General features: G+C 39.4%; 1 protein-coding gene across 10 annotated transcripts in view; it reads right to left on the bottom strand.

Annotated features, from left to right (window-relative positions):
* Positions 1–637: 637 nt before the first annotated feature.
* Positions 638–15,340, bottom strand: part of meis2a (Meis homeobox 2a) — a 102,569-nt gene continuing 87,866 nt past the window's right edge. For 6 of the 10 annotated variants that reach the window (XM_087288501.1, XM_087288503.1, XM_087288506.1 and 3 more), the window contains exons 10-13: positions 11,115–11,173; positions 10,031–10,141; positions 6,011–6,096; positions 1,920–2,060 (exon numbers count right to left, since the gene is read on the bottom strand). In XM_087288501.1, coding sequence (XP_087144627.1) covers positions 6,038–6,096; positions 10,031–10,141; positions 11,115–11,173 — 229 coding nt within the window. In that variant the 3' untranslated portion in view covers positions 1,920–2,060; positions 6,011–6,037. 10 annotated transcript variants of the gene reach the window in all.

The raw sequence follows: 15,340 nt of genomic DNA, 5'->3' as shown, positions 1-15,340 counted from the left end.
TTTTACAAATATTTGAAAACCTGCTTTATAAGAATAATAATAATATATGCACATTTTCAATTTATTCATTTAATCTTAAAACGAATTCTTCATTATAAATATTTAGGAAATGCATATTAAACATTTAAGTATCGAAAAAAGACTGACTTTCATCCGTGTCCGCCTGTAAATGTGCTTTATTTATCTGAGAGCATCTGTCGGAGGTTTCTAGAAATGCGCATTTATGTATTTAACGCGTTTCATTGGTTGCGCTTGCTGCGCATGATTATTACCATCATTATTAATTTGATTTGAATGCATAAATGCATTTGTAAAGATAATAATATTAGTGATAATGATGCAAAGGGTGTGTGTGAGTAAAGCCGCAGTGCAGTTATCAGCCAGCAGGAGGCGCCGCAGAAACTCAAACCGAGAAAAGCGCTGTCCGCTCGGCTTACACTCACAGCAGAGACCGTCCTCTCCTCTGGAGGTGTCTGTCTCACACAACAACAACCACACACACACACACACACACACACAAAATCATAAGAGCGAGTTTGTGCAATCATATTAAATAAGAACGATGTTGTATATTAAATAGTTTATATTATATCCACCACGTTTCAATGTGCAACACACCGTACAGCACACATGAATCTACCAAAATCAAAAAAATGAAATATTTATTACAGCATTTGTGACTGAACACCTTTGAAACATTACGCCACAGTCCTCATACATAAAAGTATTGAATGTATTTCTGACAAAGCTCAAGGAGACAGTATTTCATCTTCTAGTGAGGAGCACGTGCTGAGAAAGGAAGGAATCGAGGGTGGGGGGGGGATTCATGGACATACAATATCAATGCCACAGCAGATCTGAAACTAGCAAAAAACATTCGTCTTCAATTGAGGTAAACACATAGAATATCTAACATGAAACAAGTAATAGACTGAACTCTGTACGAAGTTTTCTTACAATATTCTCTCAAGCTCTGAGTTCATAATTTAAGTGTTGTTTGTTTTTCCGTCCTTTTAAAGTCTTTCGCCGCTCCTCCGCTGTGTATGTGCCAAAGGACTGAGAGGATCCACGCGTGTCGGTCCATATGGCAGATTCACACACACACACACATATATATATATATAGTATATTTGATCCCCAGGAGTGAGACTGTTGTTGGTGTTGTTTTGTATTTTTTTTCTTCTCCAGGATACACGTCCTTCATAAGGCTCTTACTCTGAGAGTCCAAGATACAAAATTAATAATAATAATAATATTAATAATAATAATAATAAAATAAAAACGTATAAAAGCAACACAATCCAGTGCTTGGGCAATTCAAAACGAAGAACTTCACCAACAGGGCAACATTCATTCATGGACCAAAAAATGCGTGACGAAACAAAAAGAGGCGGGCTTTCGCGAAAAAGAGCGAGCTTCGATGGCGTTAACGCTGCGTTAATGATCGGAGCTCCTCCGCTTCGGATCTTCAGCACACACAGTGTGAAAAAACAGGGTTTTACTCTAGGACTAGCTCATCAGACATGAAGTGAGTGATAAAAAATGTACACGATTTAATTTAGTTTCTAGGCTTTTATACTACAGTAGTTGAACTCTTGGAGTCTGTTCTCGTCTTTAAAGTTCGTCATCCTCTGCTGATGTTGAACAGACTTTACAAAGCGATTCAGCGTCGACTCTTGGTCCTCCAGTAACAAAATTCACAAGATTAAAAAAACGATCACAGCTCGTCTGGAACTCCACCGTTGTTCTCTTTTCCTTCAAAAAAAACAACAACAACAACAAAAACAAAGGTGAAATCTGTCGTGGGGTCATTGTCCAGTTCATCCGTGATGGTGTTGGTCGCCGGTCCAGCAGCGCTGTGGTCAGGAGAGAGGGGGGGGTCAAAGGTCGTGGTCGTTCTGCTGGAGGTGGAGGAGGGCTCTCCGTGCATTAGCATGGCCGCACGGGATGACAAACGCAGGAGACGATGGGCTTTTGGGTGGAGGGGTCGGTGATGCCATGCTCATGCCCACAGGACCACGAAACTGAGGTACGAAACTCCCCCGGCACGCCTCGCAGACCTGACAGACACACAGAGACACACACAGTCAGCGGCGCACGACTCGGATCTGCATTCAGGACACGCGTTCTGCAGCGAAAGATGTTTCAGACAAAGAGCACACTCGAGCGGAGACGCCTCGCATCTCTACTCCATTGATATGCATTCATGAGCACGTTCTAGGAAACACCTCGAGTTAGTGCACGGTTCCGTCCTCAATCTGCTGCAGAACCTCTGAAAGCATGCGATGGTGTGATGTTTATCTTGCAGGAACAACTTTATCAGAATCAACACTGACATTAGAGACGGGATGAGATCTGATGTGCCTTAGTAACACTTTAGTTTGAGTACAGATTCACACTATTACCTACTGTCTTACTACTAGCCTATTATTAAAATATTGGCTTGTTATATTGCATGTGCATGGTCTTATTCTCCAATACCTAAACCCAACTGCCTTAATTATTAATAAGCAGCAAATTAAGAGTTTCTTGACTCAACAGTCATGTTTAATGCTTTGATAATCGTGAGAATAGCACCTTAATTTAAAGCGTCACTAAATCCTTTACAAACCTGAGGTGTGTTTCCCAAACAACAACGTAACTCGCTGCTCAACTATCATAGTATAATGCATCGTTTGGGAAAAGAGCGACGTAGTGATGAGTGTTTCCTAAAAAGCATAGTTTCTCTGTCGCAGATCCGTCGCTTGAACTGCGTTAGTTATAACGTAAAACACCCATAATGATGCTCTAGACTGAGTGGAGGACCTACTTCTGTAGAGAAGAACCCCGTCATTTATTTGTGCAAATTATGTTGTTTTACACGCTCATGCATTTACAAATAAAATCCAATATTCGATTTGGTTAAAACATGCACTCGCTTTCCATTTGAACTGAAATATATGTCAATGGAACACAGGGTTTCCTTAACTAATGTTAGTGAGAAGTTGAACATCACATATTCTATTCTAAAATATATCACTTACACTAACACGTATTCTAATATCATGTAAATCTTATAAATAATGAGGCTATTTATTATAAAATCAAATGTAATATTTATTATTTCTTAGAAAAGAAAAAATTTACACTTTAAAAATTATATTAATGATGATTATGAAAATGATAATAATAATAATTATTATTATTATTATTATCATTATTATTAATATTATTATTATTATTAAGTAGAATATTGTTTATTTTTTTATTTTTTTTTTTGGAAAACTCTACTTTTATAATTTAACACACTGCAAAAAGTTTTATATATATATATATATATATATATATATATATATATATATATATATATATATATATACAGTATATATATATATATATATATATATATATATATATATATATATATATATATATATATATATATATATATATTTTTTTTTTTTTTTTTTTGCAAAAGTTATAGCTAATGCTCTATTAATAGCAAGAAGCAATCTGCTGCAGAACCTCTTAAAGCATGCGATGGTGTGATGTTTATCTTGCAGGAACAACTTTATCAGAATCAACACTGACATTACAGACGAGATGAGATCTGATGTGCCTTAGCAAGACTTTAGTTTAAGTACAGATTTACACTGTTTACTAGTGTCTTACTACCGGCAAATTATTAAGATATTGGCTGGATATAAAGCACATATTGTGCATGATCTTACTCTACATCTCCAATACCTAAACCCAGCAACCTTAATTATTAATAAGCAGCAAATTTGGAGTTTATTGAGGCAAAAGTCATAGCTAATGCTCTATTAACAGCAAATACCAAATCCTTTACAAACCTGATCATTTATTTAGAGACTGCACTGAAAATAAATATTCAACGATAATTGCTTGGATTTACTCATTTTTCTTATGTTAAGTGGTTGTAAACAATTTATTTGGGCTGAATTTAAACAAACAAATTAGGTTGAACATTATTGAATTTAATTAATTTGTTTAAAGTCAACACAAATAAATAGTTTGTAACAGTTCTGCACGCAACGCTATTTTCAGTGTGGTTACAAATACACTCAATACAGCACAATGCCATGTGGATTTTGTGGAAACGTCATAATACTGAAAGGTGTCAGTGTTCAGAATCACCTCTGACATTAGTGACAGGTGAGATTTGGCCTGCCTTATTAACACTTTAATTTGAGTACAGATTCACACTGTTTACTAGTGTCTTATTACTAGCCTATAATTAAGATATTATATTATGAAGCACATATTGTGCATGATCTTATTCTACATCTCCAATACCTAAACCCAACTACCTTAATTATTAATAAGCAGCAGATTTGGAGTTTATGGAGGCAAAAGTCATAGCTAATGCTCTAATAATAGCAAGAAGCATCCCCACATATTTTACAAGCGTGCTTATTTATCTAGAGACTGCTTACACATACACACCCTACAGCACAATGTGGATTTTACCTGTATGTCAGTGTTCAGAATCACCACTGATATTATTGTGACAGGATGAGATCGCAAGAATCATCACTAAATACTTTACAAACGTGATCAGTTGCTGTTTAACAACATGCTCCATATTGGATGAGAGACTGTAAAGAGAAGTGCAAACACAGATTTGTGTGTGTGTGTGTGTGTGTTTTGATAATGTGGAAGGGGAAGAGCTTGTGTCGCGGTGCAGCACACACGCAGAGCGTCCGTGTTTTGTAACGTGACCCCAGGGGCATTAACAACATCATTTAAAGCAGGTCAGCGCAAGGTCACCGGGCTCTCGCTGCACATAGCGCTGCAGATTAAAGCATCTCCAAATCTGCAGGCGGCGTTATTTAACCTGCAGATCTTCCTGTAAAGAGCGTGAGTGTGTGTGTGTCACGATCTGCATCCTTCAGAAGCAGCACACCTCATCGCCAATCATAATTAAACAGCAAATATGGGCATATTGTGTGTGTGTGTGTGTGTGTGTGTGTGCGTAATCGAATCAGAGATGGCTAATATTCCTCCGCATTAAGCCATTAATCTAATTGCTCATGAAGCATAAAGTATGTTACGTAATTAAATAGTCTGAGAATTATCCCGCGCCGTATTAAAAATTATCCAAGCTGAGCAAATGTTGTCTCTGCGGCTGTTTTAGGGAAGGCATTCAGCGCGTTCCTGAGTCTATTAACGAGTGTGTGTGGGGGGGCCTCCACTGCAGCACCGCTATGGTGACCTACAGGAAACTGCCGTCTATTTACATATAAAGGGTTCTTTTAATCAAGCAAAGTGTTATTATATTGAGGCTCATTGAGCAGGAAGTAGAGGTGTTAAATAAAATCTTCTCTGCCCTGCCACCTTTGGGACGCCATACGTCTTGATTTCTAAAATGTCAGTGGCGCGGCGCCGGCGGGCAGCGTAATGGCTGTCTTAATCAGAAGGGGAACGCGAGCCAGATCTCCGTTCTTTAGTGCTGTTCTCTCACACACCCATTTGCTGATATTCAGATTCGGTTCCCAGTGTAAAAGCGCGGCACACGGCTTCCCCGGTGAAGGATGGCCGTGTCACCCGCCGTCTCTATATCTCTCTCCGGGAGCGTAAAGTACTGCACTGCTCCCGTCTTTGCATATAAGATAATTTGGCCATCAATCCTTCCCCTGACGGATTTATGTCACTCCGAGGACAGTTTCACTTCTCCTTTTTTTATCGCTTCACTGGAGCCCGCTTAATTTCACCCTGTCATCTTCCACCCCAGGAGATGCCGCCCCCCCCCCCCCAAATGTCCAACATTTGCATTGGCCGCATGAGACATGGAGCACGCCGCCGCTGCAGCCATAAATAAATTCCACTTTAGTGCATTTCTGCCTTGTTTTCAGCAGTCAAGTCTCACCTGACTTATTTTGCTGCCTTGATATTTGGCGCTGTAAAGCAGAGCGTCTGCTGTGTTATTTCGGGCTTCCAGGGGAATTCTGACAGGAAAAAAAGACAGGAAGGACTCCTGAAAGAAGAAAAAGACTCCCGGTGTACTTACTTCCCCCTTTTCTTTTCTGTGCAGCCGTTACATGTAGTGCCACTGGCCGTCCATGCCCATGTTCATGCCCATGCCACTCATAGGACCTGCAGACACACACACACACACACACAGTTTCCGTCAGACTCCGCAATATGACCAACACACAGCAGAGAAAAGAGAAAGTGGAGAGATCTCTTGCTCTTTTAATGCACAGGAGTCGAGTTCTTAATTGTAATCTCTCTCAAATGCATAGCTGTTCCAGCCTGATCTCACAAGGAAACGTGAGTGTTTTACGTTTTGTCAGTTTAGTAGCTAATTCAGTCGTACGAAAATGTACGATTTTATAAAGGAGGCGTGGCATCCAACCCCACCCCTATCCCCAATCATCATCAGGCGATGAGCACATCGTACTAAATCATACCAATTAGATCGTACGAATTCATACAAATTAGCCACTAAATCAAAAATGTACGAATCGCCGCGAGAATGTGTTGGCTGTTCATATCATTTGGTCTCAGTGAGATTGGGGTTTTTAAATGATAAACTTCTTCATCTGAGCTCTCCTGAAAGTCTAACTTTAGGCAACAACATCTTTGAAAACAGAGACTTGAGTTGTTATGTCGGTTTAATCTGAGACGAGGGTGTTCAATCCTTACGTCCTTCATCCTTCACACATACTGTTGAAGCTTCTCCTAATTATCCTTCCTTTAGCTGCGCACAGGTAAGCAGATGAGTCTTCACATACACACGCCAATTAAACACTAACGGACATCAGATCCCAACAAGACAGTTTTAAGTTTATTTATCATAATCTTTAATTTGATTTCCAGCCATTTGCAAATAATACAACTTCAATTTACCATGAGACGCGATCAAAGAAACGAATCTGATCCTACACTCTCAGAACAAATGTACAATGTTGGACTGAAGAAGGTTGCAGGGGAAGTTCACTGTCAGAAAACAGGTACACGGTGGAACAAATAAAGCTCCTTAAGGAACAGTTCTGTACCTTTGTAAATCTTGTACCTTATATGGTACAGAAAAGACTCTTATGATGCTGCTCTGTACCTTTTATGGTACAACTGAAATAAAGGGTCACAATTGTTCTCATTAAAAAAAAATGTACAAAAACTCCTTCTTTATTACAATATCAATAAATATGACTGGAAAGGCAAAGTGCTTTATGAATAACTTCCAGATTAAAATATGAATCATTATTTAAAAGCAGATGCTTAAAGACACTCATCAACATTAATGATTAACTTCTATAAAAGAAAACAGCTGGTGAAACAGAACTATACTGTAGGTGTTTAAGCTGAACATTTAAGGCATTTTATTGAACATATGGTGAGCATTTTCTGATTAATACAGTTTTGTTAGTGATATCCGCACCTTTTGGCGTTTGCTTTCCACTACACATGGTAAAAGTCCTGCATGTGCAAAGTGTTGATGCAGACATTCACTATTGTAAACGTAATCAAACATTGTGCATATCTCCTTTACAATGCTTTTGCATAATTGTATTTCTGTGTAAAATTAAGTAAATGATCTTTTAGGTGTTGAAAACTGGAGAAAAAGCTGTTATATTGTATATGGCAGAATGTGAAACATTTCTGTGCAAAGTGTTTAGCAAAAATAGATGTTTGGATTGATGTTAAAGTACTTTTTATTCTTTATTGTTGATGTAAAAGGTGCATTCACACACAAAGAAACCTTTTTTTTATTTTTTTATTTTTTTAGAAATATTGTTAAATTAATGTATTTGATGTTGTATATTTACTGAAAATAAATTGACGCATTTTGGAGAAAGTAAAATGCCTTTAAACAGTTCCTGAAGGAACACATTTGACACTGTTTAGGTAAGTGTCTTGTCATTGTAGTGGTATCTTCACGGATCAGATTTGTACCTCTGATGAAGGTTCAATATTGTATCTGTAGGTTTTACAAACCAAAGGTAGATTTTGGTTTCTCATGGTGCAAATCCAGCCTGATCTCACGAGAAAACGTAAGTATTTTACGTTTAGCCAGTTTAGTGGCTAATTCAGTCGTACGAAATGGTACGATTTTAAAAAGGAGGCGTGGCACCTGACCCCACCCCTAACCCCAACCGTCATTGGGGGATGAGCAAATCGTACTAAATTGTACGAATTAGATCGTACGAATTCATACGAATTAGCCACTAAATGAAAAAGTTATGAATTGCCGTGAGATTGTGTTGGCAAATCATGTCCTTAAAGGTACAAACGGTCCTGCAATGGTACAAATTTGTTTCTGTCTTAAGGTAAAATTCTGTTCATTAATTAAGCTTGTACCTTCTTTGGTACAACATTTGTTTCTGAGAGTGTACCAGTTGTTTTGCATTATTGTTTTAGAGAACTTAATAGTTAATCTTTATGAGTTTTTTTTTTAAATATGCATATGATGATTCTTGTTTTAATATGGAAATTCTTCATCAAATCACTTTTCCTTTCCAGTCATATTTATTTTTACAGTTGTTCAACAGTTTTGTACCTTTATATGAGAACAATTGTGCACCTTCACTTCAACTGTACCATACAAGGCACAGAGGTAAGGTACGGTTCCTCGAGGAACATCATTTGTACCACCTTTTTTTCAGGGAGTGTAGCAAATTATACAAAAAGCGTAATGATATATTCTGTAGCGATGCGCAGAGGACTTTGCTTTGGTCAATTTTTAAATGAACATTTCACTGTACATAAAATATTTCAAATCAACTGGACTTCAAATGTGCAATAAAGAAGTTAAAAATGGCTCCTCTAGGACTGTGGTTCCCAAAGTGAGGGTCCCGAGACTATGACAGGGAGTCGCTTGGTGATTTTCACATGTCAAATAAACTTTATTAAACTATTAGAATCACCATATTTTATCCATAACCCACAGAAGATTCTAATAGTAGTTTTTAATAGTTAAAAAAACAACCACATGCAAATGAAAAGCCGTCAGCTTATCAATTATGCTTTCATAGGATTGGTGTGTTTACATTGCATTTATAATACAGCAGTAGCGTCAGCTGAATTTATAGCTGCGGGTTAAACTTTCTGACAACTTTATGGCAATCAAATACATTAAAATAAATATATATATAAAGGCCACAACTGAACACTGAGGATCTCCAAAATTAAACCAAGAATACACTTGCTGAAAACACTGTGTCCACCAGTCCCTTTAGCTGAGGTTAATATTAGATTAAATAAATTAATAAATGACTATAAAATATATATATGGTTGTTAGACTGTTGCACTTTATTGTGTTGACAGTATTCTCCTGTTTATATCGGCCTATTGTATATTTATAGGAATTTGGGGGGCGCATATCACTGGCATTATTATTTTAGGGGTCGCAGGCTGAAACGTTTGGCAACCCCTGCTTTAGGACAGGCCAAGTTTGGTTCTTGAGGGTTGGAGTTTTGCCTCAACCATAACTATACACACCTGAACAAGCCAATCAAGGTCTGAGTGTTGCTATAAAACTACAAGCAGGTTTTGTTTTTCAAGGCTGAGTCCAGACCATGATGGACATTCATTTCAAAAGAGTCTCTGTCCACATGTGATGCATGTTAAGAGCAAGCCGAACCAACAGGGGACGATAAAAGCCTTTAATGCTGGATTCAGAATTAGTTGTGCAAGTTAATCTCCTACAAGTAAATGCAAACGTAAGAATAAAGGCATATTACCGTCCTGCAGCATGAACAATGTGGATTATGCAATGTGTTTGGCACGCTGATGTGATGAGGCAGTGTCCACATAGGCATCACTGTACCCAGAGCTTTGGGAAATCTCCACCCTGGCCGGAGTTTTCAGAAACTTTTGGTTCAGATCACCTGATACTGTGTTTTTGTGTGGACAAACGGGCAAACTGCAGTTTTGAAGATACCCGTGTTGCTGTGGACCGGGCCTAAATTAATACTCTCCAGGACAGAACTTGCCTATACATGTGCTCTAGGATTGGTCACTCCTCTGCTAAGAGCAGTAAATGTGCGGTGCAGAAGACGTGATTTGAGGGTCAGCACATCTCACCTGCTGGCCGGATGCCCATGTGTTGCTGCCCGTCCAGCACGAAGCTGCCCATTGGCTGCCCCTCTGGACTGTACGCTGCTCCCTGGCTCACTGAAGGATCAAGAAGAAAACCTGATTGAAGTCAAACGTGGACAGCAGGGGAAGAAGAGAGAAGACACACCAGACAATCAGCGATTATCCCAGCAGCAGCCCAAACACACTGAGCTGTTCATCAGCCACACACACACACACACACACACACACACACACGTCTTCGCTCATTCTCCAAGCATCGACACGATGTGAAACCGTTACGTCAACACAACCGTCCAGCAGCTCTGAATGATGTCCACTATAGCAGCGATTCCCATCCCTGTTCCCAACAGCACACAATGTGGATGTCTCCCTTATCTGACCCGCTCATTTCAGGCGGTGAGGGTTTTGGAGTCTCCTCTAATGTTCTGAAGAGTGATTCAGGTGTGCTTAGGAGAGGTTGAACATATGTGCTGTTGATGTGACTTCGGGAACTATATGCATGGGAGGATAATCGGTTATAAGGATTACTACGGTTTAAGTCCCATGCCTAGTCCACTACTTAGGGGGCTCAGTAGATCATAACCTTTCAGGGATCTAGAAACCACAGATGCTGGGATGTTTAGACCAGCATCCCTCATTCATAATCACAATGTCACCCATGACCAGCAGACCAGCGTGTCTATCAGTCACTGCCAACATCCTAATGGGCTCAGTTGAACAATGTCTCCAACAGATATGACAGAACTCCAGCTCACAGCGAGACTCATAATCGAGCCATCAATAACTCAAAGAACTAGAGAACTTCCCCTTCTGCTGCCGATGCCAGTTCATACATGATTATGCAGATCGCCTTCTAATGTAGCGTAACACAAAGAGACACAGCGAAACGCCGCAGAATTACTGTAAAGTTCTCATGTGGCCAATTAGCGGCGAGATTCAGTGATGTCCTTCTAACCGGCGAGACGGAGAAACGTTCAATTAGATTCAATCTGCTGTTGTTGTGCTGCAGACACAGGAGACAAGACTGGAGATCAGCACATGAAGGGAAGACGAGACCAAGGGTGTTTACCTGCTCGATTCGACTGGTCAATCATGGGCTGCACTATTCTTCTTCTGGCATTAATGAACCTGAAAACACAAGGAAAAACAAGACCTGTTAAATCCAAGCTCTTACAGGACTCACATCAGGCTGATAACAGGCACTTCGCATCGGCGCTGTGCTCAAGACTGAAGCACACAATCACGATGTTTTCAGGAGAGTTGGTTCTCTGTGGTGGCTCAGTGGTCAGCACTGTGGCCTCACAGCAAGAAGGTCACTGATTTGAGCCCTGTCTGCGTCAGTTTGCATTTCTGTGTGGAGTTTGCATGTTCTCCCCGTGTTGGCGTGGGTTTCCTCCAGGTGGTTTCCCCCATAGTCCAAACACATGCGCTATAGGGGAACTGATCAACTGAATTAGCCGTAGTGTATGAGTGTGTGTGTGAGAGAATGAGTGTGTATGGGTGTTTTCCAGTGCTGGGTTGCAGCTGGAAGGGCATTCGTTGTGTAAAACATATGCCGGAATAGTTGGCGGTTCATTCCGCCGTGGCCACCTCTGAAATACAGACTAAGCAAGAGGAAAATGAATGCATTTGAGCTCTGTAATTGGACTCAAATGAGCTAGTCTCGACTGGAAAATACGGTTTTGGACTTGAGATACTAAAACACTGGCAATGCAAACTAACACAGTCAAGTTCAGAGAGGTTTATATATGCTCAATTTTACTGGTATTACAGCCTGATCACCAACATACCTATTTTACGTATTGTCAGAAAACTCTGTCTAGTTTGAATGCATGCACGTGATTTAATTTGTATTAAAATGTATGATTTTATGAGGAAGGCATGCCCCCTAACCCAAACCCCTCATTGTGGGATCAGCAAATAATAGTAAAATGTGCAAAGGAGATTATACAAATTAGCTATTAATCAATAAATTAATAATTTCCACGAGAGTAACCTGTAGAAATGCAAAACCTGAATGATTTCTCCAACACTAAGAACACTGCAACCCTGATGTTACCATGTGCACCATGTTTCTGCATTAACATATATGCTAATCCTGGAATAACATTTCAATCAACCAATCAGATTTCAGACACAACTTTATAGTTTATGTTAGGTTTAGGCTTGCAATTAGGGTCATGTGCATCTAATTCATTCATTCATTTTCTTTTGGCTAATCAGGGGTCGCCACAGCAGAATGAACCGCCAACTAATCCAGCATATGATTTACATAGCGGATACCCTTCCAGCTGCAACCCAGTACTGGGAAACACCCATACACACTCATTCACACACACACAAACTCATACACAACAGCCAGTTTTGTTGATCAATTCCCCTATAGTGCATGTGTTTCGACTGGGAAACACCCATACACACTCATTCACACACATACTCATACACTATGGTCAGTTTAGTTGGTCAGTTCCCCTACTGCGCATGTGTTTGGACTGAAACCGGAGCACCCGGAGGAAACCCACACCAAGACGGGGAGAACATGCAAACTCCACACAGAAACACCAACTGACCCAGCTAAGGCTCGAACCAGCGACCTTCTTGCTGTGAGGTGATCGTGCAACGCCCCTGAGTTAACATAAACAGCTGTGTTTTATTAGCTAATACTGGAATAGATGTAAGGTTCATTGTTGATCACATGCACAAACATTATCGTTCACACTTTCACGCTCGCTGGACACTCAGAAGAGCCCTGCTTACGCAGGAGCCTCCATACAAACGTCTCTTTGAGTTGGTCCCCTGCCCCCTAGTCAGGGCCCCTAGGCAGGGGTCTCCCTCTTTCTCTCTCCAGCTGTCTGTAAATGAGCTCCAGGCTTTCAGCAGCTATTGTTATGTCAGCGAGACCATCAATTAGCCTGTCTGAAGTTTTATCACCCGCGCGCCGGCAAATAAGCGCAGCTCCACAAACCCTCTGTCCTGCAGCTCTGAGTATGGAGCCGCGCGGGTCATCAGGGGGTCAGCGAAACCCCTTTACAATGTTTTTAAATGCAGAAGTTTTAAAGGCAAAATGGCCAGGAGAGACTCCGCTAAAGCAGGCGCTGAGTTGGGTAATCACGGAAATTTCAATTCAATTTCAATCAGACTTTACAAAACGGCATCGCTGGTTACTGTATTTAATAACACGAACTGATGATCAGCAACACTTGTACAGCATTTATTAATCATAGTTCAACATTTATTAATGCATTACTATCATCCACATTCATGCTTGTTTACATCAGTTAATGCACCGTGAGTTCACATGAGCAATGAGTGTCTGTGTTTCCATTCACTAACATGAAATACTGTATTAAATGTGTTCGTTGTTTATTCGTGATCTTAAATTAATGAATCCTTATAGTTTACCTCTTTTATTTGGCACAAACATCAGTAAATGAATACTTGAATTTATCCAAAAACCAAAGGTGTACTGAGTGTAATGTTATAAATGTGAAGCAGCAGCACGGAGGAGTTGGGTCGAAGCATGTGTTTGATATTAGCCGCAGGTTTGGGATCGTGCTGGGACTCTCCCGCATGAAAAAAGAAAAGCGTGCGACTCTATGGGTCTGTACGGTCATTAGATACAAGCAGGACTGGAATCAATTTCAGCCCAAATCCCTCCTGAAGCCGTCCGACATGCGGCTCTTACCTGCCATTAACTTAAACACCCGCAATCTGTGCTCTCACAGTGACACGGAGTTCAGCAAGCGCACAGCTGCCGGAGACGAAGAGCTTTCATTTATTGTGTCTCGCATGTGGATGCTCAGGAAAACAGCGTCAACTATGCATGGTGTTCTTCAAAACTTTGGTTAGTTAGTTAGTTAGTTAGTTAGTTAGTTAGTTAGTTATGGTTGGTTGGTTGGTTGGTTGGTTGGGTGGTTGGTTGGTTGGTTGGTTGGTTGGTTGGTTGGTTGGTTAGTTAGTTAGTTAGTTAGTTAGTTATGGTTGGTTGGTTGGTTGGTTGGTTGGTTGGTTCGTTCGTTCGTTGATTGGTTGGTTGGTTGGTTGGTTGGTTAGCTAGCTAGCTAGTTAGTTAGTTACTTCGTTGGTTTATTAGTTCGTTCGTTAGTTAGTTGGTTGGTTGGTTAGTTAGTTAGTTAGTTAGTTAGTCAGTTAGTTAGTTAGTTCATTAGTTAGTTTGTTAGTTCGTTGGATAGTTTATTGATCCCTAAGGTAATTCAGCCATCGAATAGCATTCCTTACATAAAATAAAGACACGTTAACAAACGCTCTCCAAATAGGAAGAACAGAAATGAAAAATAATAACAATATTCATTCATTCATTTTCTTTTCGGCTTAGTCCATTTATTCATCAGCGGAATGAAGCACCAACTTATCCAGCATATTTTTTACGCAGCGGACGCCCTTTCAGCTGCAACCCAGTACTGGGAAACACCCATACACACTCATTCACACACACACACACACATACACACACACGCACACTCCAAAAAGGAAGAACTGAAATTAAATAAAATAATAAACATGAATAATAATACCTCATAAATAAATCAAGCAATCAAATAAGTCAAAGCTTAAAAACACAGTCCAGCTATCATCTGTCAAAAATACGTCAGTAAATATAGGATTTAGGGATCATTAGAAAACACCTGCACCATTCATTACACACACACACACACACATTCACTAAATACACAGCGGTAGTTTATCATGCATCAAAGTGTGGTCAAATATTTACTTATAATGACACTAAACTGTTGGATTGATCAGTCATTGGCATTCAAAGTGTGCTGTCAGCAAGAGAGAGAGAGAGAGTGTGTGTACAGTGTATTCTGATCTATTATTGTTATTGATATATATGAATAATATAATATATTGAATAATATATAGTATATTAAATAAATATAATATATTGGATAATACTGATATATTATTAATATTTTTGTTTAATTATTATATTTATATACCTTTTTATATCTCTTTACTGTGTGTTTTTATTATATTTGCATGTTGTTTTTAATGTAAACTTTAAAATTTGTAACATTTGTCATGCCAATAAGGCAATTATTAAATTGAATTGAGAGAGAGAGAGAGAGAGAGAGCAATACATGAACACTTTTATTAATAAGCGCTGTTCTTACTGTTCATCAGGAGTTTGGGGTCAGTAGGATTTTTATAGGTACAAATAAATCAATACTTGCATTTATCAAAGCACCAAGATGCATTCAGAATAAATTCAACACATTATTGAGTATAAAAAGCGGTAGAACCGCCAACTATTCTAGCATATGTTTTACA

This window comes from Danio rerio, chromosome 17 (assembly GCF_052040795.2).
Source record: "Danio rerio strain M-AB ecotype USA chromosome 17, GRCz13ab, whole genome shotgun sequence".
Taxonomy (NCBI): Eukaryota; Metazoa; Chordata; class Actinopteri; order Cypriniformes; family Danionidae; genus Danio; species Danio rerio.
The sequence above is the reverse complement of the archived record's forward strand: the minus strand, read 5'-3'. Positions and strand labels throughout refer to the sequence as shown.